Source organism: Channa argus, chromosome 15 (genome assembly GCF_033026475.1).
Source record: "Channa argus isolate prfri chromosome 15, Channa argus male v1.0, whole genome shotgun sequence".
Classification (NCBI taxonomy): domain Eukaryota; kingdom Metazoa; phylum Chordata; class Actinopteri; order Anabantiformes; family Channidae; genus Channa; species Channa argus.
In genome coordinates, this window is record NC_090211.1 from 13,607,511 (window position 1) to 13,633,807 (window position 26,297).

Sequence of the window (26,297 nt, forward strand, 5' to 3'; positions counted from 1 at the left end):
ATTGGCAGAATAAACCAGCAGCATGTTGTAAACAAGATAATATGCACAAAACTCATTTGGTTTGTCCATAGGGACAGATGAAGATGTTGAGTCAACTGTGCACAAAAAGTTAAGACTTTGGTTACCTCTGCGATGGGGCTAAACAAGCATACGCTAATCTGAAAGCACTCATTGTAATTACAGTACAGTCTGTGAGTGTGGTTCATGGTACACTCTGTGAAGCTCATGTACTATCCATTACAAGTCACTGTGCCTTCCCCCAGCCCTGACCCACTTTTACATCCCTAAATCTCATAACTTTAATTTCCTTTTCATTTTTTAAATTTCTTTGATTTGACAATTAGCAATTTGATTGTTCTCAGCTCAGTTGATGCTGTACCAGTATCATTTAACACTTACATAATTTGTGTATGTTTAGTATAAAACCCAACTTGAAAAGATGCATGCTATAAATTATAGCTTAAGAAAGGTTAGATTTACGTTTTTGTTTTATATTACTTTTATAACTAAAATATAAAAATGAAATCTGCCAAACAGTAATTGCTTGGTGGGAATGCCATCTTGTGGCTATTCTCCTCTAGCTTCTGGGAATGGTACTTTGTCTTAGTGATTATTTGTGTTTGACATGATTGTGATGTGTGATATATAAGAGTAAGATGGAACTTCACCCTCATGCACTTTTACCAGTTAACAAACACAATTGGCGTTACCATGTGAATTTTGAATGACAAAAATGGGACAGATAAAAACCTTATGCCAACATCTTAAGTCTTTCTTCTGATGGATCCGTAGTGGACCACAGTAGTTCTGCATAGTACTTTTTATTAGCATTTTAATTGTATGCTGCATTGTACTAATACATTATATTTCAGGGGGAAATATAATGCTTTTTACTCCATATCATCTGACGGTACTCACTTTTAATTTGAAAACTTTACAATCAAAACATAGACAAATAAAATATCTATTAAAAATATAACACTTCTAATAATGTAGTTTTGCGCAGTGAGTAGTTTTCCTTAAGTGATACGTTGATCCTTCAAATATGTTGCATCAAATATAATACAATAGAATAGTGTACCTATAAAGTAAAAAATTCAATATATGTCTTTTATTTGGAGTATGTTTGTTATAGTAAGCTATCGCTAGTTGTATCTAAGTGAAATACTTAAGGACACCTTCAGTCGATGGATCCATGGATGTATAAAGGAGATCAAGCTGGGCTAACAACAAGATGGAGCATTTGCGTCTCGACAGCCTGTCTGACTTTTGTAGGTATATTTTGTAGTATGCAATTTCTGTTGCCATAGCAACATTGCACTTCTTGGTTCTTGTAAAGTTTGAGATCTGTTCAGGTTCATGTTTCGTGTTTATTTTATAATTTTAAAACCATGCATGCTTTTATGAACTAGGACATATAGAATAACAAAATACGTTGTCAAATTCCCCTTGTGAATGCCATGTGCTACTTTACAGACAAAACTTTTGTGCGGTGATTTTACGTCTTCAGCACTTTCTGTAGAGAAAGCACGTGACTGTGAGCAGCCGGGTAGGGGCGGAGCCTATAGTTTGGTCACGTCATCCAGCCTGATTTGTAGTTCAACGAAGTCGTACACAGTGGTGCGTTTAAGGTTTGTTGCGTGTAATATCGATACAATGCCATGGTCAGAAGTTTTAAGGAGGATTTGATATGTGAATAAACGTTAGGCTTACTTATTATTGCTAAAAAAAAAAATCCAGTTGTTAGCTTGTTGAAAAGCTAGCTAACGCTAGCTAAAGTTAGCTGTGTCATATCAAGTTAAAGGACTTAAGCCTTTGATGTTGTAAGGGAGGCGTTTGTTAGGTCATACCGTGAAGCTGAAGCGAATTCAATCACTGAAAAATGTCTCATACAACGCGAGCTAGTGTCATTTAACAGAACGAGTTATTATTTGAAACCCCTCGCAAACGCCAGAAGGCCTGCGCTGCGCATCGAGTTGCGTTTTGTTTTGTTCGGCTCTGTTCCTTGTGTTCATGCGTGGATTCTGTATAAAGCAGCCTTGCGTATGTAACCCAAGCCACCCCCGTCCCCACTCTATCGGTTTCACTCCAACATTGCCTTATCTTCCTTTCAGATTAAATGAGGTCGAGGCTTTAAGCTGCTGCATCAACGGGCAGAAGCCATAATTTCTTAAACCACCATCCTCTGAGACAACAGCTATAGTGAATAGGAGTGGGGTGATAACATTTCCCACTGTTCCTCATTAGACCGCCACTGCTTCTTTGGGTAAGGGTTCGTACAGTGACTCAATAGTAGCTGCTTGTCTGTAGCTTAAATGTGAAGAGTGTTTGTTTGTCTAACCTTAAGTAGGGGATTTTGCTAAGATTGTAGGGTTTGTGATAATTGTGATTAAAAAGAAAGAAATAGTAAAATTGTTAATTATAAGAGTTTGAAAAGTACGGCCTAAAGGGCAACATACAACGATTTCACTATGTTATGTGGCTTTTTTGTGTAAGTTCCAGAAAACTCAATAATGGTTCTGGTGAAAGTTTCAGAGAGCTGTAGCCAAAGGAAACAAAGTTATATTACAATATACCATCAAAAAAATCGTAGGATTGTATATACATTGATCAAAATTGTATCAATATACTTAATTATGCATTATAACGTTTTCAAAATTTGGATATGTGAAGTGTGGTAAAGCTAGAGTATTCCTGATGTCATATTATTTTATTGTGAATACAATGCAAATATATTTTATGGATTTTCTTTTTTTTATGGTGAACAAATTGCCCTGCAGCAACACACAACTGATAACAGAGAAGATGGAGACAACATCAAATGTGTCCAATGGAGCAGGGCTGGTGTATGATGAGAAAGAGGAAACCCTTGGGTAAATTGCTTTTGATGCAATATGATTTTTCAGTGGATGATGTGCTATAAGATTTAAAAACAATCATGTCAAGGTACTTAACTGCTCGTGCTCTCTTTTCTCTCTCCAGTCCTGAGGATCTGTCTGAGATGCTGGCAGCAGGGACCAAGGAGGTTCATGAAAAGGCCGAGAACACCCAGTTTGTGAAAGATTTCCTCAGGGGTCGCATTCGTAAAGAGCTGTTTAAGGTCAAGAAGTTGTTACAAAATAATGTCACAATTTAATGTTATCAGACAAACAGGGTGGCTCAGGATGTGGGTAAAAAGATGTAAAGGAAAATGGATACAATACAAAGATTAACTTTTTCTTTTCCTATTAATTTCACAGCTTGGTGCTGTGGCACTTTACTACACTTACACAGCTATGGAGGAGGAAATTGAAAGGAACAAGGACCACCCCCACTTTGCCCCTCTTTATTTTCCTGCAGAGTTGCACCGCCACGAAGCTCTGGCCCGTGACCTTAAGTACTTTTATGGCCCCGAATGGCAAAGCCAGATCAGCTGCTCCCAGGCCACCCAATGCTATGTGGACCGTATTCACCAAGTTGGGCAGGAGGACCCAGTGTTGTTGGTGGCCCATGCCTACACCCGGTACATGGGGGACCTTTCTGGTGGCCAGGTGCTAAAGAAAGTAGCGCAGAGAGCCTTGAAGCTTCCTCCCACAGGAGAGGGCTTGGAGTTCTATCAGTTTGACGCGATTCATAGTGCCAAAACATTCAAACAGCTGTACCGCAGTAGGATGAATGAGCTGGAACTTGACATCGAAACAAAGAAGAGGCTGGTGAATGAGGCTGTTAAGGCATTTCAGTTCAACATGGAGGTGAGAAGCAGTGAAAATAAAAGCAGGCTGAAGACGGTAAAAAAAGATGAAATAGAAGGTTTGTTTGGGAACACAAATGGATGATTTGTTCCCTTGTGGTAATGGTAAAGTATTTAAAAGGGAACTTTGTACGATAGGTAAATGTGTTGTCGTTAAAACTTCACTGTGAACATTTTTAGATAAGGCCAGAAAAACAATCAGTGGCTCGGTTCAAATAACTGCAAAGATACTGTGCAAAAGAGAAGACACTTGTTGTCTTTTTGTGTTTTTAGAATTGAATTTGCACTCACTTATTTTTCATAATGTTTGCGTTTGTTGTCAGGTGTTTGAGGAACTGGAAGAGATTGGTAAAACCATCCAGGAGGATGTTTTAGATGCTGGCATGCCTGTCCATGGAGCGATGGGTGGAGATATCAGCAAGTGTCCCTATTATGCTGCAAAAACGGGTATGCTTTTATACTGTTTGTGGATGCTGTGGCATTACAGTTATTGTAGGAGGGAATATTGTGAGGAACCTGAAATTTTTTGTCTTTTGTGCTTTTAGCAGCATCAGGCGGAACAGCATACGTCTGTCAGCTCGCCATGGCTGTACTCCGACACCCAACAGGACAGGTCCTTTTTGCAACTTGGTTTGCTGCTCTGGCTGGACTGGCTGCATGGTATCTGATGTGATTTACCCTTCAGCCTGTCACTGCTGCTGAGAGAGAGATGGAAGAGAAACACTGAAGTAAGGACAGTCAAGAGAGTAGAAATTGTCACAAGCTGTACACTATTTCATAATAGGTCCAAGCCTATTTAATATTAGACATTTATTAATAAATGAACCTTTTGATACTTATTTCTCCTCCAGTTTGCTCTATTATTCTACCTCCTTAGTTCTATCCCTCTATTTTGTGTTCTGGTGTGTATTTGAGACCTGGGTACTGCTTTCTAATTTTGAGCGTATGCAGTGTAAAAAAAATAAATAAATAATTTGTTGTGAACATTTTTACTTAATTTCACAGATGTTGGCGGGCAGACATAGGCAGCAACACATTATTTGATAATGATAAATGTATTATCAAAATGTATACATTTATTTATTTATAGTAAGCTAAATCATATGAAAACCTACTATGCATAGGTCATGTATGAATAGAAAAACAGGTTTCATTTCTGTGCAGACTGCTGTTTAGATATTTAATGAGGCCTTTGGGTTTTGCATGGAATCGTCTTAATTTGACGAGAAAGATGAATGAATTCAGTATTGTTTGTATGTCTACAAAGTGATTGCAGTTCCAAACATAATATACAAACAAAGTGTTATAGTCTTTGAAAATTTTGGTAGCACATTTTATGATTCATACTTGTCTTGAAATGTATCTAGAACATTTGTGCCTATGTATTGTGAGACAGGTGATAGGAATCAACCCCCCTGAAAAAAAAAAGAGTAGCACGTCTACTTTTTGATGTGTATGATTAAAAAATATATATCACATACTTGCATATCACATGCACTGCATATTTGAATCTCAGCTGGTGCATCTTCAGATGCCATGCTTTTATTTCTCTGTGATATGGCATCTTGTATTCTTAAAAAAAAACTGCCTGCTGCCTGGCTGCATTGCTTAAATATCAAAGATTAACAACTCTTTCATTAACTTATACCTGGCACGGGAGCCTATATTAGGACAGGAGTGTTAATAAAGGTATAATAAAATAGTTTCAACAGGAAATTGGATAATAATAGTTAATTTACATGAAGGCTAAGTATGTGTTTTGGTTTATTATGAACTACTAGGTGGGTCCAGAAGCTTTGCTCTTGTCAATGTATCTACTTGTAATAGATTTATCAGTATGCAGCACTCTTCTCATTATCCATACTGTATGTTGCTCACACTGATTGTTAATTTTTTTTCCTTAGAAGTGTTTAACACCTTTTTAACATATAAGGAGTAAGATTTAGTGCTGTGTGTACTGTAAGCAGTGTAATTGCTCTGTTTCCAGTTTAAGAATAAAATTCCTGCTAAAGAAGTAAATACATTTTAACTTTCTAACTTTATCTTTCCAAGACATTTGTTGGTTGGTTTTCGTTTGCTTGGATTTGTTAGACACAGAGTACCAAAGGAAACCTGCTGCTAACAGCCTTTCAATCAGGTTCCTGTGCTATGTGAATTGCACGACGTCTATTGTATACAAATGTGCAGTATTCCTTTATGACCAAAACTCATTCAGGACAACAGCTGTAGTGCAGCTCTCCGATGACAGACATGCTAAGGGATGATGTGTTTGTATTCGGAATTCTCAGGTTCACCTTGCAGTCAGATGGCAATAGAGTTGTATATGGATGACTAACACAGGGTATAACTGATATACTTAGTGGTGTCCTTGTTTCAGTTAATTTAATTGATGTGATGTGTCATAATGCTTGTATTAATGTATTTTTGAACATATTACACAGATTCTTGCTTGAATCTCAGGAGTCCCGGTAGTTTTTATTAATGAAACAGTGATTCAAATGGAACGCTTGGCCGATTCATGTTGATTTGGAATTTGCTTGCATTTTCATTAGCCCTTGCCTTTATTCCACTCTTGTATTAAACTGGACAAAGCTTTATTAGTAACTAAATACTCTTATTGTCCTGAAAACAGAAACCAGGAGTATGTTGTGCTCTGCAATTAAACAAATAAAAGCCTTGTGTTCCCACTGATGCTGAAGTAAAGCTTATTTATTTGGACTGGTGTTTCTAATCGCAAACATTTATTTATAAATTAAATGTATTGCATACCTTACTAGCTCTTTGACATTTACCTTCTGGTAGAGGGACTCTTGAAAATGGTCTATGGTGCATGCATTCATATTCCTAAAGGGATTAGTTATAACTTCATTTGGCAAACGAAGATTTTTCCTCTTCACCATTGTCAGCCCGAAATTTCAGCTTGTGCAATACTTTTTACCACAGCAAAATACAGAGAAGCTCAGCACCCATCACTATCACATATAGTCTACTTTGTGTTAAGATAGCTGATAAATCTGAAGTTAGCATGCTAACGTGGTAAACAGTAATGAGGTTAGCACCACTGTGTTAGCATTACTAATATGAGCATAAAGTGTACAGAAATAACAGAATTAAAAATGTCAGCTTTGTATTAATATATACGTGTATAAAAAAAAAATTGAATTCCAGTTTTAGTGTAAAAACTGCAACAAAAAAACAAGATACATTTTGCAAGTGAGATATTTATTCAAAACTAAAAATGCAGGGAGGTTTATTGGACACATCTGCACATCTTAATGCAATCCTACCTGTGTGTTCAGAAGGGTGAGGCTTTTTTTTTAACATGCAGAGACCTCTGTAATATTTGTTTAGTCATTTATAAAAAAAAAGGCTTTTCCCAGATCAGAGTTTTACTACAGCTGTACAGTGTATCATTTTATGTATAACATTTGTGATTTACAACTGTGTAAGAACTAATATAATCAGTCAGAACTCCAATGTTATTACTCTCTCATAATGTAAAAGCATTAAAAGAAACAGATCAGTGATCAGTGTTTACAGTTCAGCCTAAACTTCTCAGTTTAATCCTCCATTTGAGAGAGGATGCTGACCATCCACTGACACGTCTGCCCAAACTTAAAGGTAAACATTTAGACTGACAGTGTTCCACCTGTAAGGACAGAGTGCTGACAATTGTAAGAGATTTTCAAGGATTGATGAAAATATAACCAAAGCATACAGACCAAAAACAATTAATAGCACAAGGGTCATTTACTCCCCATTACTGAATAAAACTTTTGACTGCATTTGTAGTCTTTATCAATATAATTTATTTCTGTGCATGTTCATTCTGTTAGCAGCATCAACACAGACAATTAACAGAAATCCAAGATGCACAGACTGGTGTGACAAGTGAAAAGTCTTGCTGTCATAATGGACTCAATGGACAAAACAGCGAGGCGAGTTTTGCACTGGAACTTCCTCTTGTGTGCGGATCCATCTTGGCAGAAGAGCAGAGCATATAGTCCTCTTTATTCACTGCAGGGCATGGTGGGTAGGTCCATACCAACCCATCTAGAACCATTGTAGGCCTGACCCAACAGCAATTGTTCCTCAAACCTCTGTCTCTTTTTTTTTTGCTTCACATCGTCATCCTCTCTGCCCACTGACCTGCTGACAGAATTCCTCAGTTCCAGGATCTTTTACCTTGAAACAGAGGGGAAAAACAAAACAAAATGGTTTTAGAAAAAGGACTCATGCTGAATTGAAATAAAACAAAGAACAGTTGCATATAAGATGCAGGAAAGACATTTACACAAGACTGCACAATCATCTAGCTAAACACAGGGATGCATCAACCAGTGAGCATATTAAAGCCACACACCTATGTAGTTAACAGTAAATAGATGTTATGCGAGATAAGAGGTGAAAACAAGGGTAGTGGGAGTTTTTCCTTTTACCTGCAGTGGTGGCAGTGACGCCATTCACCGTCCCCTCCACATCTGTCTCTTCCTCAGCGTAGCTCATTAGCAAAGACCTCTGTCTGTCTGTCAGTGTTCTGCATGGAAAATCAACTTTTGTCATCTAAACAAGTCATGTATATAGAATTCTTTTTCACCCTTGACACTAAGCTCAAATTCAGTATCTTTTAGACTTGAAGTCTTTGTATGCAGCCATAAAATAAGTAACTCTCATGCTGATGAACTAGTCACATGTATACTGGTGAAGTCTTACTTGGGTACTTTTATTTTGACATGGACATAATGATCTCCAAAGCCGTAGCCACTGACACGGGCAATTCCCTTCCCTGTCAGTCGGATCTTCTGGTCAGGCTGGATGCCTGCAGGAATCTGAGTACACACACACACACACACAAAAAAAAATTTTTTAAAAATCGGTTATTAATCTATCTGGATCTTTCTTCATATTCTGTTTGTCTATTTTTTGTTTCCCTTTGAGCTTGTTAACCTGAGAATGGAAGTGTCTACTTACTGTTAAGTTAAGTGTTTCATAAAGGCCTTGTGCCCTCGATGTGCCGCCCAAGGTAGCTTGTGCAACAGAGACATACAGGTCAGAGTGTATGTCTGCACCCTCTCTCCTGAACACTGGACTTTTTTGCACCTGGACACAAAACCACATCACAGATTGACTATCTGATCAACATCAGCATCTGTGTTAATTTGAAGTCAGAGAGCTCAGACAGCTCAATGTCTCTTACTTGTAAACACAGCAACTCTGATTGGAACCGGCCTTATATTTTATTTTAACCAGAGAATTGCTGTGAGATCAGTAACACACTAACATTTTTAGATACCCACCCGGAAAGTGATGAAAATCTCCTTCTTTCCAACTGGCATTCTGACTGTTTGACCATCCTCCACTCCTTAAAACAAAAACAAACCACAATCAAATGGTATGCACAATCTAGCTTAGGTAAAGTGTATAAATTTAGAATTTTTTCAGAATGGAACCCTCAGTACTTCTAGATCGAATTTTAGACAGTGGCATGATCATTTTATATGATGTTCTGTAACTTTTAGTATAAGTTGTACTTTTACTTTCCCTGTGACCATTCTGATTTGAAAAACCCTAAATGCACAGATTTAACAACACTCAACGCCCAAACCATTTAACTGATTCTAATATGCATTAATCATGCGCGCAGAAAAAAATATCCATAATGTATTAACAATATGCTATCTGGCTCAAATAGAAGTGTGATTAACCTGCAGGCACAGGAACCATCACAGTCTTCCTCTGCTTGGTCTGTCCCATCCCACGGCAGGTTTGACAGGGGGTGGAAATGACCGTGCCTTTGCCACCACAGCGACGGCATGTGGAGCGCATAACAAATGGGCCTGTATTTACTGTCTCCTACAAATGCAGATAATACATGTGTTAGTAATAAAACACACACACACACAAGGAAGATGGGCAGCGTGTTAGAGGCCTTACCATGCCAGAGCCATTGCAGTAGTGGCAGTGCTGGACCTTGGTGCCAGGTTCATGTCCCTTACCATCACAGCGCTGGCACGCTGCCTCTATGTTAACCGAAATCTCTTTGTTCACTCCCTTTGCTGCCTGATTGAAAGTCAACTCCATGATGTGCTGTGCCAGAAACCGAGAGAGAGAGAGAGAGAGAGAGAGAGAGAGATGTGTGTTAATAACATTAAATATGCGCTGAACAAAAATCAGAATATTATGTCAACAGCAAAAATCAAAGCTCCCCCTTGGCTTTACTTTCACTAAAACTTTACAGTGTCCTACTAACCTCCTGTGGTTGATCAAATATGGCATTGAAATCTCCAAAACCGCGGCCTCCTGAGAATTCCCCAAAGATCTTGCGGAAGAGCTCCTCTGGGTCCACATTGCTGGTCTGTCCAGTCCAGTAGTGCTGCCCTCCTCTGACCTGACCAGCATCAAAGCCTGCTGAGCCATACGTGTCATACTGCTTCCTCTTCACTTCATCACTCAGGACCTGAAAGAAACAGATTACAACATTTAACAAGGTAATTTATCATTCGATTGACACTTTTCAAATTCCCTAAGTAGGCTACTCATGGGTTTCAAAGCAAACACATGAGGGTAACAAGCAGTATGAAACATCGAACAAAGAAGCGATCAAACCTCATAAGCTTCAGCCAGCTGAGCAAATTTTTCCTTGGCTTGAGGGTCATCTTTGTTGGTGTCAGGGTGGTACTTCTTGGCCATCTGAGGGACAAAAGACAAAAGGTCAAGTACCGTAAAGACTGCTCAATTAGGGTCAATGCAAACTTTGTTTTAGGAAGGACCTGACAGACCTGATAGTATGCTTTCTTGATCTCTTTCTGAGTTGCTGTGCGAGGTATCCCAAGAATCTGGTAAAAATCCTGCTTGCTGCCAGCGGGAGCACTTGTGTGAAAAGACTTGAGACCTGTCAAAACAGGAGGAATGTATAAGTAAATATCATTTAGAACAACTGATCAGAGTTGTTGTTCACCTTTGCATAAGATATCACATGTAGTAGAGTACATTATTTGCCATAGGTGTATATGTGCATAGACAGCTCTTGCTCCATTTTTCTTCACCCTGTTTACCTGAGACTACTCCTGTCACCTTCAGAAGTTTTTTGATGACTCTACAGTTGTAGGAATTGTTTACTTTTGTTTTGTTAATTGGTGTGAGACCAGTCATCTCCAGCTCAACGTCAGTAAAACAAAAAAAACTGGTGGTGGACTTCAGGAAGTCCGGGACTCTTGTCAATTCTCTCTCTATATGGGGGGGGGGTTCAAGTGGACTGGTCAGTAAATGCTGCATCAATCTACAGGAAAACACAGAGCAGGCTGTATTTTCTAAGAAGAACGTCCTTCAACATCTGCAGCAATATGCTACGAATGTTAAGTCTGTGGTAGCTAGTGCCATCTTCTATCCTGTACTTTGCTGGGGCAGCAATATGAAGGTGGCAGACAGTAACAGACTGGACAAACTAATAAGGAGGGCTGGTTCTGTACTAGGGGAGAAGCTGGGCCCTCTGCATATTGTGGCTGAGAGGAGAACGTTGTCCAGACTCCTCTTAATCCCTCCGCTGCATGCTGGCTGTACAGAGGAGCACTTTCAACCAGAGACTGATCACAGTCAAGTGCTCCACAGAACGTCTTGTTTTTTAGCTGCATTTCAGTAGTTTGTATTTGTTTATTAGTTTATGTGGTTTCTCCTTGGTTTGGTTGAGGTGCTTTTCCTACTAATACCAAAAATAAAAAGGTACGTGACAGCAAAACACAGTTTGAAACTCAGACTTGGTTGGCTAAAAGTTGGTTGGTTGAGGACAAAAGTAGGACAAATATGAAATCTTACTCAGGTTGCAGTTCAACGGGTCACAGAATACAAAGCAACGCATCATACCAACGTTTTATATCTAGTATATCTAGCGACATTTTCGATTATTTGAGATGGTCTTATCTTAAATGCACATTTGAGCCGCCCTAAGTTAAGTTTATGTAGTTGTTTTACCTTGCCTCAAATGAGCAAACCAGATATGAAAACAAATGTAGCCTAGCATAGCATAGGCCAATACCATATGGCTAATACACAACTCACCTGACAGCCCTCTCAATGTCACCGCTTTGCCTGCTCCGCCGCACATTATGCTCCCTCCACGCCACAAATTTCCCCCACCCAGTGTAAAAATACTTCGGACTCCTCCATGGCCAGTGCAGACGACGGCACCGGCAACCCGGCGATGTACAGACGACACGATGACAGTAATCCAACGTGAGGAACCACGGGCAGCCGAGGACGCCATCATTACTTCACTGTAGCCACAGCTCTGCTCATTCTGCGCATGCTTAGAACTAAGTGGGCGTCACCGAGAGCACAAAGATGTTTGAGTCAAGATGATGTTGTCTCGCGATAAGTAAATTTGTTTAAAATCTTACTGTTCTTGTTTATAATTAAGCATCAGCATATCGGCAGCTCAACAGTGCACACGAGCATTTGAAGTGAAGACTTAAAAGACGGTGTACATGTTGTGATATCCGGGGTAGCACGTGAGGGTGCGGGACGTTCTAGTACGCGTCAAAAATAAAACGCCGGCCAATCGGAGTGTCCTGTTCAGCAAAGCGAACAGACACCGCGCGGAGAACCTGTGCCTGTCATCTGAATCAGGATCCCTCTGCCGAGTACCAAGCAGCTCGACAGAGACACCCGGAAGGCACGAACGTCAATCTGAGAGGGCAGAATGAATCGCTTTAAGACCTCCAAATACAAAAACACGGCTCCGAAAATTGCCAAGAAAGATGTGAGTAGCCCAGGAGCTTCTCGGTGGAACCGGTTTTTCTCGCTAACATTACCTGTACTACTTAAGGGGTGTTTTGGGGAACGCCTGCCTGCAAGGGATGTTCAACTTCCTGCATATGGTCGGCTGCAGAGTATAGAGAAAAGGGCACGAATTTAAGAATACACACACTAAACAAGCGAAATCTAAGGTAGATGCCATGTGGTTGCAAGAGCTGTTAGCTTACGTCGGATGTTGCAGTGACGCTACTCCTAATGCTATCACAGCTAACACAGATTTCTCTTAGCTCCGCAGGAATCGGTTGGGTTGTGCAGTTTGCGGTTGCACACTTTGAGCTAGTTGTACCTGCATAGATTCTCCAAGTAAGCCAAAAGGAGAGTTAAATATTTAAATGGCAAATGAGACAAGTAATAATGAAGCCTCTCTTTAGTGGTAACTGTGCAGCGGCTTGTCTGGACTGGACTGCAGTGTATTGCATACAAATTTGACATTTTTATCCTCCTGTGACCCTAATTGTTTTAAGTTGCAGCGCTTGCGCATCTCCTTGCTAGGGTGCATTATGTAATCCCAACCTTGTTTTTACTGAGGCAATGAAATCCCTGGCATGAACTGCACACAGCACAATCTTACAGCAGGTGATGCTTTGCTGCTGTCACTATTAAACTAGGCCATTTGTCAGTAGACTGTCGTCTCATAGGGACTGAGAGACAAGCAAGGAAAGATTAGTGGAAGGGTTCCTCCTCAGATGATCTGGAACAGCTTGTGTTCTTACATGGAGCAGAGGGTAGTCTGGGAATTAATTCAGTCATTTCTCATTTGGCTGGCAATAAGGTGACCTGTTATAGTCCCCCTGAATACAGTCTTTGGGACCAGGTCCCTTTTTAATTTTAGGCCTGAAGAAAAACACACCAGAACATGTTCATCCAAATTAACAATTGTATTGAGCTGATTAACCCTAATGTTATCCATACACGCATGCTCTGCACAAAGGCACTGTAGCGCAGGACACTAAAGAAGATTTTGACACAGTGGACCAGTTGCAGGCACATGCAAAATCTGTTATCCATTTAAAATGGATGCACATGTTTTAAGGTTGCTTTGAAGTGTGTTTGTGCCAGTACATCTTTCCTAACCAAACTGTCTCAGTTGTTAAGTGCCCTCTGTGGACCAAATATTTCATTCTTGCTCTTTAACCCTTTTCTGAGGATAAGCGCAGCAATGGCTGTTGGAGCGTGTTGTGTAGAAACTCTGTCCTCTTGCTGCTCTTGCCTTTTTAATGTTATGAAAGAGGTTTTAAGAGTTCTCTGCTGTGCAAGGCAAGGCGCCTTTCTGCTTCCTCAATACTTGCTCATTCAGGGGCACTTATCTCTGTGTGTTCTCAGCTAGATCCTTCCTGTTTATTTCTTTCTTTAATTCTAGTTTGACAGCAAGTTAGTTGTGTGTGCTGTTGAAACAGGCGAGCTTTGTTGTGCTGTGCCTCAGTGTAACTAGTTGGTGTGGACATGTCAAGTGATAACTTGGGTTTGTGGTCACTTTTCAATCTTTACTAGACTGTTGCTTGAGGAATCACTTGAATTGACATTTTTATTCACTATGTTTGCTTTCTTGTGCTCTTTAAATCCAGGGATGGATCAACAATGTCCGGGCTGGTTCCTTTTCTTGCCAAGGGAACCACATCAAGGCAAACTCCAAGCTTGTGGCCTTTAATACTGAGCAGGCTGGTAAGGCTATATGTGGTCGGTCGTGTGCTTCATGCACACAGAATCCCCTGTCTACAGCCTGTCTACAATTTAATTAGTTTAGAATGTAGAGGAGTCAACTTAAAATGAAGCTGAAAAGTTTTGCCCACTGATCCCCCTATAGTACTTTTTACTTTTAAATATAGATTGATTTAGTCAGAGGGTTTTATTATTGACCTCCAAAACCTCCACAGTGAGTTTGGGGGAAATTTGTTTTTTGTCGCTATTAAAGCTCGTAGCACATCATCATTAAAGTATAATGGATGACACTGACATTTTTTCCTGTGTTTACAGGTGGAGGTATGCTGGGCCTGTCATCAGTCACACCTGGTCCAGATGGCCAATGGACAGTCACCCAGATTTCCTGCCACTCTGGTATTTGTCATATTGATGTCAGCACATTAGTTCACTAAAGCCCTTTTTTTTGTCTCTTCCATGTCTCATTTCCTCTGCAGAAATGCAGTCACTGCAGCCCTCAAGAACACAAATGTCTCTTATATAAAAAAAAAAACCCTGGGAAATGAAAATGCCTTTTACTTAGAAATGAAATTATACCAGACAGCTGTGATCCAGATGTAATTTTTATTTTCCATTTGTTTTCCCTCTTCTCTGCCAGATCTAGTGACTGATGTGGACTTTTCTCCTTTTGATGAGAGTCTCCTGGCAACATGCTCTGCAGATGAAACGGTGAGCTCTTCAATGCCATCTTCCCTTCCCTCTTTTATTTGGTTCTTGTTTTCTTGATATTAGTCACAATTTGTTTTGTTGTAGTATACTTACACCAAAGTCCACTTTCCCCCCTGTCAGGTTTTGTTGTTCCTGGCAGGGCTTTAAATGTGAAATGAACCTGCTTGTTTTTTGGTATTCACACTGAAGACTTCACCTCCTCAGCACAATATCCTGAGCCATAGGGGCCCTGGTTTACTGAAATCTGCTGAGTGTGGTTCTGCATCTTTATACTCAGCACTTTGGTTTATAACAGATAACTGTGGAAACACAAAACTATTGCTATATTCACACTGGAGTGGTCTGCAGTGTCCAGCATCTGCAGAGCAGTGTGGTCTCTTTTTTTTTTTTTGCTAGCAGAACATATGGTTTTGCCAGCTTATCAATGCAGAGTAAGTTAAATTTGGGTCAAATTAGACAGCATTTGAGATGATTTGTGTTTATCTTCTCATCTAAGGGTGGGATACAACACTGTTACCTGTCTGGGCATACTAAACAATGTCCATCAAAGTGGAAGGGAAAATGTCATTATGCTACAGTTTTATAGTTATATATTAGTTCATTTATCTCGGAGTGTACAGGTGAAGCTGTGGCGTTTGTGTGATCCAGAGGAAGAGCAGCCCAGTAGTCCAGAGCTGACCTTGTCTCCGGGTCAGGGCAAACTGGAGCTGGTGCACTTCCACCCCACCTCCTCTGGCTTGCTCGCTGTTAGCACCTCTAAGTCTCCTACCATTTGGGACACCAGCCGCCAGGATGCGCCATTAGCAGGTATCAACATGAGCTGCTCATATCACTGTGTGCACTGTTAAAATGACACCACAAGTCACAAGAAAATGTTCTTTGTCAAAGTGTCCGTTGCACATCCTGTCATTTCAGTCTTTGTCAGTTACTGTTCAAGTTTTGTGTTCACCTACGTTGATTCTATGTGTAACAGTAATTGGATTTGGAGTGGAGTGAAATGGTTGGTTTCCTTTTTTCGTTGGGGACTGTCTGACTGACCCTGCCTACATTTTACAGCCCTGTGGCTCTGTCTAAGTGCCGGAGCAGCAGAGGTAATATTTTGATTTGCAGTCCTGGTCCCAGTCTTACTGGACTGGCCTCAGGATATGGTCACTATCCTCTGGCCTCACCTCCCTCCTGACACACAAACACTACACCCTGACCCATTCCATGACAGCTAGCCTGGCTGCTGCTGCTCACTGCTGATTCAGCTTTTCATGAGCTGTACACCCCCCCCCTTCCAAAACGCACTTTCTCATCACCCTCATTCATGTGTGGTTAACGAGCGATATAAATCGATATTTGAATGCGAGTGTGTTTGGGTCTTGTTCTTTTCCTTTGCAGATTAAGTTCATGTCAATGAACAGTTTTTGTTTACCTGTCCTAACACGTACACCTCTCATCTTCATTCATCTGTTTGGTGTCATGATAAGACTGATTCATACAAGCTGTGCCGTGTTCACTTATGCCACTGCAACCTAACACCTGTCATGGTCATAAAGTCTGTCATCTGCTCAAACCTTAAGGACTCATTGCATACTAATGATTTATGTGTGGTAGATTTGTTGCATCCTTTCTTCTCTCTTTTTCCTGCAATAACCCCATTGGTGTGTATTTTTTTTTCATCTTGTCTGTTATCATTTTGTGCTCGTTATTTGTGTTCCATTTCTTATCCTAAACCCTTTAAGCTTTATTTTTATTTTCTCTCTCTCTGACATGAACATTAATTCCATTTATGCCTCTCTTAATGATAATGTGTGTGTCTGCAGTTCTGGAGCAGCACAGTGACCAGCTGCAGAGTTTGAGCTGGAAGCAGGACGGCTCACTGCTGGCTTCCTCCTGCAAGGTAAGGACAATGTGCACTGTACATAATGTATAGTTTAATTACCTGCATGGCCTAGGCTTTAGGTTGACAAAGCAAAAATTCTGTGTAAGCCCTCTAACAACTTTATACTTGTAACGATTGTGGTGTGATTTTTGTAGTTGCTTTCTATGACCACTAGATGTAGCCAGTGGCTCATATTCAGTGGCATTTGCCTCACATTAGACACAGCTCATCTGTTAATGTGGGATTTATATCATTGGCATTTCTGTTTGTAATATGTTGATTTATATAAAATAATAAATTGTTTTAGAAATGTAACGCATTTCCCCCCTGGTCCAGCTCCAGGTATTTTGAAATAACTTAAAAACTATTTCCCATGAACTTGGGTGTGCAATACTTTTACCGCTCTATTTATGGGTGTTGACTGTAGTTGAAGGCACCCCCACCTTCTTTTTTAGTCAACTTTATAGGCGTTTTTTCATCGAAATGTCAACAGGGGTTCATGCTTGTATAAAAAGGTCGGGAATCACATCACCCATTGGATTACAAATTAGTGAGCAGTTCTAAAGTGGAAAAAAATGCACTTGGAAAGCCCTATGACGTGAATAATGTAATAGTCGCTTCGTTTTAGTACGATAATGGCGATGACAAAGCATCTAAAGAAATCTTGATTGCCATTTATAACGGGCTTGTGGAGTTTTTCCCTATTAGATTGGAAATTGTAGTAATTTTATAATTAAAGACCCAATCCTGCATGTGAAGGGAAAATACATCTGCTACACACCCCCCCCCCCCCCCCCCCCCCCAAAAAAAAAACACTACTTCTTACTGCAAAATGCCCCTTTGAGACCTCATGTCCTCTAGTGCAAGTTTAGGTCTAATTGCAAACTGCCGACCATAATTCTTTTGACATGTACAGTAGTTATGTGCTGTACAGGGTGGGTTTTTATGCGTCTATATTGCCCCATTCTCCTCTGTGTCATCAGGAAATAATCAGCGCTTGGAGGACTTTCCATTATGTTGTTAATATTTTTTGTAGGAGGATAAAGATGGAGGTGTTAAGGTTTTTATGCGTAGGTGCAAAAAAGAGAGAAGGTGGAGTTGTTTTAAGTATAAATTTGGTCTATAGGAAGAGCTATACTCAGTGGATGGTAATAGAGCTTATTTTTTTCAGAGTTTATCTCCATCCATAGGCTGATGCCAAAATGAGTCAGAGGCCCCTTGCATAGACAATGCATGATGAATTAACTCGTGCTGAAAATTGAATTAACTTTGACATCAGAATCTACGACATGTGTGTAATTAACAGATATGATTGTCAGTCCAACCCCCTTTGTTTGTCTTTTGCCTGACAAGAAACAAATTACTCCGCCCTTCATAAGCTGTGTCCAAATCATGACATTCACCTTGACAGGATAATCATCCTTACCAAAGCTAACATCAGCCCCAGTGCAGCTTAAAAGAAGTTAAAATAAAGAAGGGGGAGGGGGGAGAAATGTGAGCCAACATCAGAGCTGGGGGCCTTCAAGGCTCTTGCCCTGTAAGGCTCTGGTGTCATTTATCCCAACAGGCTCCGTTCAATCTCTCAAATCCAGCTTATTAAAGCAAATAGGGCTCGCCAACATGTGGGTCCAATCCCCCAAGCCCTCCCATAGGGTAAACATTGAGGCACAGGGCTGAGGTGGGGGAAGATGAATGAGAGACCACCACCCCAAAGAGCAAGAGCATCATGACAGGCCTCATTTGGACTCAGAGAAATGTATACTCATCAAATACTTGGAGGGAGCATTCAGATTAGGGGAAGGAAATCCACAAGTAGTATGAGCAGAGATGGACAACAGCTTGTGTTTATCTGACTGATGGATGGGACAGGTTGATATGCTTTTTAGGAGGTGTCGCTGGATTTATTGTCCACAGTCTACCTTGAATTTTGAAAGTTACTTCTTACTGAACTCCATGCCATATTTCTCAGGGTGTGAAGCATGAGTAAAATAATCGATTAAAGCATCCTGCAGTCTCAAATGATCACAACGTGCTTTGAAAAGCAGTAACTGTGGGACGCTGGCAGCCCAGCATGTTAGAGAGAAGAGAGCAGCCCTGCTTAAAGGTTCCCAGCAACCGCATGTGCTTGCATACATGTGAAAGTTGTGTGCAGCAGAGAGATGAAAACTCACTAACAGCAGCTTGAGAATGCAGCTCTGTCTCTTTGATTAAACAGCTGCTGTTTCAGCACATGCATGCACACACGCTGCCGTTCCAGCACGCCATCTGTGCCTTTCTGAGTTGGTGTGTGTTTGTTTGCTTGGTAGACTGTGAACATGAATGGCCCTCATCTGTGTATTTGCGCACACGGACAGTTTTTTCCATCATAAGATGGTCGCTTTACAACAGGTAATAGTGAACTGGCAAATGTGTGTTTTTACAGTGAATATATACGTGTTTACTAGGGGAGGGAACTTGGTGACTGACAACAGCACATATAAGATTAGGCATTCAGAAGTGGATGTAGTATAGAGCCGCAATTCAAAAATCAAATATACCAAATATTCACTGGTTAGAACTCCTGTAGTGTGAGGATCGGATCATTTTCTTTACCATCATGTAATAGTAAACCGAGGGTTTTAGACAATTGCTAAATAAAACAAAAAATTTGAACAAATCAACTTTGCCTTTGGGAAATTATAACAGTTAACGTCTTACGCTTTGCTAACGTTTTATAGAGAAAACATGAACATTGAGAATAATCCGCAAATTAATTCATAATGAAAATCATTTAGTTGCAGTCCTAATAAGCGGCCTAGTAGATGAGCTTATCGTAGAGTGTTAATGTGTATTTTACCCAGAATTTAGCATATTTGCAACAGGTGGTCTCTACCCATGGGTCATATAGAGGGAAAGCTAATTTGTGTGTGTCTGTGTGTTGTTCTTGCACTGGTCTGTGAGCCTTTTCTAAGACTCAGGTCATAGAGACCTGAAGATATAACCTTGGGGCATCCTATTCATGGGTGGCCTTCACACATGCATGTGCTCATATACACAGAGAAAGAAACAACACAAAAACTTGTGTTTGCTATTCAAGTTAATAAACCGCTAAAAAATACACTTCTGGGTTGTTGATGTGAGCTGGATGAATCAAAGCTCAGTCTCTTACTAATTTTTTATTTTTTTTTGATTGAGGCTCATAAAATGATGTACTATATGATAGATACACACAGTGTGTTTGTGTGTGTGTGCGCGCTTGACTGTGTCACTGTCAGTCTCCTAATTCCGTTTGACATGTCTGTGTATGTTAAGTGTGTGCATGGTTTAGCCTGAGCTTTTATGCACATTGACTGCTATCAGCTCTGCACGTCAGGCTGCACACAGCAGTATTGAGTGACACAGCTGCAGACACGCATGTCCCGGTCACAGCCTGATCCCATTAGGTGCCATTTCCTCTCAATCACACAGGAGCCACTCTGATTGGCTGCTGTGATTGATGCCGAATTCATGGTTGCGCAGGCTGGGGTGAAGGCGGAGGAGGCCGTGGAAAGGTCAGAGCCAACGACGAATCCGATAAATGACAAGGTTTCAGCAGAGCTTGTATTGTTCTTTACCTGAGTTATACTAAGGTGGAGACACTCTACATACATGTTTCCAGTACTTAGCTTTCATATATTTGTTGTGTAGCAGATTATCTGTGAAATAATTAGAGCTAAGTTATTCCTTTCCTCCTTACTTTGTGAGAACTCTAGATCTTGATCTCACACACGCTCTTTGACCTCCTCTGCACTTCATATTCATAATCCTTATGAAGAGAAAACTCACAATAAAACACAGAGTTGTCTCACAGCCCTCACGTTATTATTAGCGTCACATGCTTACCATACTGGATAGTTTAAAACTATGATTAAAAAAGAAACCAAAGCACCAACAGACCTAAATGATATACAAAGGGTTTTGAGTTCATACAGTTTTCAGCTGATTTTAATGGCGTATCATATATCTTACTATTAATCATTTCCAGCTTTATTCAGGTCAGTGAATTTTCTTCTTCTGCTTTGTCTTTATAGGATAAGATGTTGCGTGTATTTGACCCCAGAGCCCAGCTAACACCTGTTCAGGTAAGTCCAGTAAAATAAAGTCTCCACCACAGTCCCTGAATGTGTGTGTGTGTGTGTTTTTATAACATCTCAAACCTGATGTAGCACAGTTGTAAAGTGAACATAAAATACCAGAAATTTGCAAAAATATGTCTCCTTGTTACCCTCTTGTTTGGTCCCTGGCATACAGTGTAAGCTGATATATATTTCTTTTCTTTCATCTCTACGACTTACGATAAACTCCAGAGAACTTGCCACTGAACACTTATCTACTATTGATTTATGTTTTTGCTGCACAAGATGCAGGCTCTCCTCTCCTCTTCCCACGGGTACCCATCCTACAAACTAGTGTGACCATGAACCTCTTGGTTAAACCTCCTGTTTTTTTTCCCTTTATTGGAAACTCCTCACCAGCGACAGCCATGAGCCAGTAGGCAGCAATGAGGAACTCTAGTGGGAGTGCATTTGTTTGTTGAAGGATGATGAGCGGGCTGTGAGTGTTGTGAAAGGATGGTCAATATGGAGCAAATATTTTCACACATTTCAGTTGTTGGACCTCCCAGGGTGTTGCAACTGCTGAGATGCTGCTTCTGCCTCAGGCTGTGGCCTTGCTCATTTGTAAATAGGAGGAATCCTGTAAAAACACTACATGCCGCAGCAAATTAAATATTAGATCACAGAAATACTTTGAAGGCACATCGCCCTTTATGGAAGTGAGAAGGAAGACTGAACATTTATGCATTCCAGTGTACATGCATCTCTTGTCTCCATGCACACACTCCCCCTCGTGTGGTGTTATGCTGTAATACTTTTTACACCTTTGTGAAAGACGTGTAAAAAGTAGCTTGTGTGGTGCTGTTGACTGTGACAGGCAGGGAGCCAGCAGTGAAAGAAACGCGAGAGGATTACTTCCACTGTGGCACACTTGTAACAGTCTGCCTTTCCAACACAGTGTGACTACAGTACGCGTGTGTCTGTTTGCTTAAGTAACATGAGCTGAGTTGACTGGCTCCTCTCCAGTTTAACATCCAGAAACTGGATGTTAACATCAGGTGTATCATTGTTGAAGACTCTTCATTTTATTGCTTTTCATCTGCGTGTTTGATTCTGCATTGCAAAGGCCTTTTCTGTTTATTTCTAACCAAACATGCAATTTGGCCACCAAGCACCTCTTTTCAACAGTGATCAATGTTGACTGAAGAAATGCTATTCCAGATCCTCAGGCCAGTCCATGTGCTCATTTGTCTAATGACTTCAAGTAATTCAAACAAAAATTGCTTTTTCAATCACTTTGCACAGCCAAAGCATCTCATTACTTTAGAATGAATTAGACTTTGGTTGTCTGTATGACCGAAATTGCGTCTCCACTAAGAGATCAGTGGTTACTGGTGGATGAGATGTGGTGCTATGGCATTCCAGTTAAATCTATGGCATGTTTTTTATTTTTTACTTCATTCGATAGTTGACAGTGGTGAGCAGCAGGCAATGTGTGGGAGAAAGGGAGGGGAAAATAGATGACATAAAAGTCTTAAAGAATATTTGAAACCAGTACTGTGTTCTACGTTTTTAACTTTCCACGTCCTGAGCTATTTGTGGTTGTGTGCAGACAAGTATATTTACTGATGTACTGTGTTTGAAGCTACAGCCTACAACATTTCTCTAATGGAAATATTCTCCATAACTTTTCCTAATGTGGAGATGTACTCTCAATGCTTCTCATGACTCACAGAACAGCACTGCCAGTGGTGCAGAGATATTTGCTTCTAAAAGTGTTCAAGCAAGGCTTGTTCTACTAATCGATCAGGGAAGAGCAATGATTTGTGCTTGAGTACTAAGTTTGGTTTTTGTTTATTTTAGCATTTGTTTATTGTCATTTCATAATGAGGACTACCGAATGGACTGAGTAGACTGTGTAAAGAGCAAATACCCGCTTTTCAAGTTTTATAAAGAAAACATTAATTTATAAAAAGTAATGTATTGTGTTAGAATAAACTATCCAGTTTTCTAAGAATTAGCTAATATTATCTTTGCTTCTAATAGTTACAAAATTATGCAAAACGACTATTTTAAGAAAATATTTAATAAAAAACACTGAGGCTATTCTCCACTTTACTTTTTATTTGTATTATAAAGTACATTCTCCTGGTAATACAAACACATAATATTTTTCTTCCATGAATACCGGCTGTGAGGTGTTACCAGGCATGAAACGGCATATACATTCACTGGCCACTTCGTTAGGTACACCTGTAAAATAAAATGCAATTCAAAACTGACGTTTTGCCATGAATTCTTACTACTTTATACAAGGTTACGATTTCTCAGTTTTTAAGTTGATACGATCAGAAAGGGAAGTGTGTGTGTGTGTGTGTGTGTGTGTGTGTGTGTGTGCGCCTTTTCTTTTCACCCTATTTAAAATCAATAAGGGGGCCTGTGCTGTACTTCTCATGTATGCTACAGCAACAACATAATGATTTATTTCAACTGGTAATTAGTTCAGCATCACTGCTACATCAGTCTGCATTATTTAAAACGGAACATGTAGCCACAATGTAAGACACATTAATAAAGTTGTTTCCTTTTTTTTTTTTTTAGTTTCCAAGATTCTTTTGTGAACTCTCTTCTCTTTCTTTGAAACTGACAAAGTTTTACATTAAGGCAGACCCCTCAAAGAGACTAATGGCACCCCCACCCTTTTCCCTCAGCTTGTCTGCAGATAATCCTGTACATAAAAATGGTCATAGTTGTAGAAAGGTTGCTTCAGACTGCTATGCCACAAGGACCTTAGGGAAAAGTCTACCACCATCTCTGTGTTTTCGTTTTTTCTTCCTTGCCCACATTCTCATTAATTCCCCCAGCCTAGCTGCCACAGAACAAAGGCCAGAGTAGTGCAGAATCCTGAGTCAGCTTGTAGTTCTCTGCTGGACTCCAGAAATGGCTTTACGCCTCAAACCAAGGTCACGCTCCAGATCAAAGTTATTAGAGGGTTGCTCTTCCCTTTTTTGGTTTTGTGCTCTGTTACTGTCTTATTCTCCTTTCCTATCTCCTCTTGAACACATATTCCCACTTTCAGAGGCTTCAGTTTGAAGTCCTCTGAGGGTACAGTGAGCAGAGTCTCACCCTGACAGCTTTCAGATATGACAGAGCCCCTACCACTCCTTTTTAACAACTTTTTTGTTGACGGAGGGATTGAAGAGTGCAGGAAATTAATCTTAAACCCACTTGAACACGATGAGGCTAGTAATTTGTATAGAAGAGCATAATTTCAACACAGATGTTCAACATCAGGGAAGACACACACATCAGTGATTTAAAAGTGATTTCACAGTATTGTTTGTGCCTAAAGTGAGACTATATTGCTGTAATTTTACAGGAATTGTTCCTATAAAATACATGATGTAATGGCAGGAAAAGGCCAGTTTGTAGTAAACAGAGATGGTCAGAAGTGTCCACACTGTTTGAATTTGTAACCTCACTAGGAAGTCTTATGTGAGAGCCAGTCAATTGCCCTGTCTGATTCCTGAAATGGCTTCACTTTCACAATTATAAAACCAAAGAGCACAATTTTTCTTGTGGAGCACAAAACGAAACATGCACATCTTAAAAAAACAAATTGTGTACATAGGTTATTATCAGTGTTGTCCCAGTCTCCCATATGTATTTTAAGGCTGTTGACTGATCTACTGGTTTATATACAGGCCTCCATCCACTTCTATGAGCTGGGACATAGCTCATTTGTCCAATGGTGTCCTGGTTCCACCCATGGCAGTGTTGTCGAGAGGGGCTGGCTCATCTCTGTGGCCAGCACAGAATAGGGTTCTCCCCTAGCCAGGTGGGGTAAATTTAGGCCCTAATTACAGCCCTGCTCTTGCTGTATTTATGGGAAATAAGGCTGTGCAGGGTAATTAAGGTCTTGGACAGGAGGAGCAGTATATACTGCATCTGTAATCAGTGAAAGCATGTATCTGTGTGCAGGAGCATGCAGACAGTTGTATTTAGGTAGTTGGCACAGTTGGTGAGAATGTTTGTCTAAAAATGTGGTATCTTTTCAATATCTCGCCACTGAAGAGCAGGTTTATTTGTTTGTTTGTATTCAGCTGTCGTTTTCTTTTTTTCATCAGCCAACAATTTAAATGGCCAATTTATGGAATATCTAATCTAATATATTTTATATATTTCCAACGTTTCCCTTTGCTTTACGAGCAGATTGAATCGTACAAAAATCATCAGTCATCTGAAGGACATGCACCACTTATGGAACTTTAAGGCTTAGCAATGGGCAGTATGGCAAGTGTAGTAAATTAATTACTTATTAAACATCCAGTTAGTGTTATAAACCTGTTACTATGATAAAGCTTTTCAGAAATAAGACAGTGGTTACCCAAAACATGAAAACCTAATTTTTAAATTTCTTTATTTTCCCTCCCAGATATAATGTACAATCACTGCAGGATAACAAAGTGGTGAATCATCAAGAACCAAACATTTATGTAGCTTTAGAGCTGTTTATTTATTTATTTTTTTATTTTTTTACTTTTTTTTTTTTCCTATTCTGGGTTGCACCCTCTTTGCCATAACGGCCCTATACTTGACTCTTGTTTTCTGATGAGTTTCTTTCACATCTCTACCCATTTAGGCCTTTGCTCGGCTTTACTGTACTGAGACTCCAGCACAACATCAACAGCTAAAGGTGTTATGTGGATGTTTCTCTGTGGGTACTTGCGTCTCCTCTGCTATGCTTATTGTATCTTTTGATCTGTGTCTGTATGTCTGCAAAGTGTGTGTGTGCGTACGTGTGTACTGTACCATGTGTGCTTCAAATTATAGTGCTGAAAATACCCCTCATAGTTTTGGGACAGTGCTGGCCGTAGAGCTGTCGATCTGTGGTTGCTGGAAGAGGAGGGAGACAGGAAAAGCGAATAGTTTGCTGGACTTGGGGGCCAGATTCCTCTTTTTCAGCTCAAGCTTCTGCTGCTTTGGGTGAAATTAGAGAGGACCACGGGCTGGAATGGGTTTGGACGTGAGCAGGGAACGCTGGGCAGGGCCAAGGAAAAGCACCGCGGTTTCACTGCTATAGGTGGCTGAGTGCAGCCACTCATACCATCTTTTATATCCATCCATAAATTACACATACTGAACTGATAGGTGTGTGTGTGTGTGTGTGTGTGCTATATGTACAAGTCTCCATTCTTGGATTTCCCATTTCAGTTTGTGTGTATGTGTTATCTATGAATTGTTATAATTGGAAAAGATTGTGTATGTGTTTCCAAATTGGGACTATGTGCATGTGTATCCATACTCTGAATAAAGTGTGTGTGTGTGTGTGTGTGTGTACTCTGGCACTCAGCACAATGAAGCTCTTTGACTCTTGCAGAAGTTTGTATCACAGATGTAAGCCCAGAGGGAGAGCCATGAAGGGGAACCATTCAGAGAAATGAAGTGA

General features: G+C 40.2%; 3 protein-coding genes across 6 annotated transcripts in view; 2 read left to right on the forward strand and 1 right to left on the reverse strand.

Moving 5' to 3' along the window:
• The first annotated feature begins 1,440 nt into the window (after positions 1-1,440).
• On the forward strand, positions 1,441-6,421 carry hmox2b (heme oxygenase 2b). Of its 4 annotated transcripts, none has more exons than XM_067476767.1 (7): positions 1,532-1,620; positions 2,115-2,266; positions 2,781-2,873; positions 2,983-3,100; positions 3,240-3,731; positions 4,054-4,177; positions 4,276-6,421. In XM_067476767.1, exons 3-7 carry the CDS (start codon positions 2,806-2,808, stop codon positions 4,401-4,403), a joined length of 930 nt encoding a protein of 309 aa, XP_067332868.1. In that variant the 5' UTR covers positions 1,532-1,620; positions 2,115-2,266; positions 2,781-2,805; the 3' UTR covers positions 4,404-6,421. The 4 variants fall into 4 exon arrangements, with proteins under 4 accessions (XP_067332866.1, XP_067332868.1, XP_067332867.1 ...); XM_067476766.1 differs by having other exon boundaries at positions 1,544-1,631; XM_067476765.1 differs by lacking the exon at positions 2,115-2,266 and having other exon boundaries at positions 1,441-1,631.
• A 514-nt stretch (positions 6,422-6,935) lies between these two features.
• Positions 6,936-12,070, reverse strand: dnaja3a (DnaJ heat shock protein family (Hsp40) member A3a). Its single transcript, XM_067476769.1, is given in 12 exon segments — positions 6,936-7,915; positions 8,170-8,267; positions 8,444-8,559; positions 8,702-8,830; positions 9,028-9,092; positions 9,436-9,583; positions 9,665-9,817; positions 9,981-10,187; positions 10,337-10,420; positions 10,510-10,622; positions 11,786-12,002; positions 12,005-12,070. Coding segments are annotated over 12 exon segments (1,377 nt in total). The 5' UTR covers positions 12,032-12,070; the 3' UTR covers positions 6,936-7,895.
• Positions 12,071-12,100: 30 nt separating this feature from the next.
• The window catches only part of coro7 (coronin 7), a 100,528-nt gene continuing 86,331 nt past the window's right edge, over positions 12,101-26,297 (forward strand). The window contains exons 1-7 of the mRNA XM_067476759.1: positions 12,101-12,485; positions 14,107-14,203; positions 14,516-14,596; positions 14,838-14,908; positions 15,529-15,715; positions 16,717-16,793; positions 20,825-20,875. Of these exons, the coding sequence (XP_067332860.1) occupies positions 12,426-12,485; positions 14,107-14,203; positions 14,516-14,596; positions 14,838-14,908; positions 15,529-15,715; positions 16,717-16,793; positions 20,825-20,875 (624 nt within the window). The 5' untranslated portion in view covers positions 12,101-12,425. The remainder of the gene's footprint in view (positions 12,486-14,106; positions 14,204-14,515; positions 14,597-14,837; positions 14,909-15,528; positions 15,716-16,716; positions 16,794-20,824; positions 20,876-26,297) is intronic.

What these genes read in the sequence shown, in the direction of transcription:
- hmox2b (XM_067476765.1), top strand. Translation starts at nt 1,456, where the DNA reads ATGCCATGTGCTACTTTACAGACAAAACTTTTGTGCGGTGATTTTACG. An exon ending in TACACAGTGGTGCGTTTAAG is followed by an intron (nt 1,632 to 2,780) that starts GTTTGTTGCGTG and finishes ATTGCCCTGCAG; the next exon opens with CAACACACAACTGATAACAG. An exon ending in GAGAAAGAGGAAACCCTTGG is followed by an intron (nt 2,874 to 2,982) that starts GTAAATTGCTTT and finishes TTCTCTCTCCAG; the next exon opens with TCCTGAGGATCTGTCTGAGA.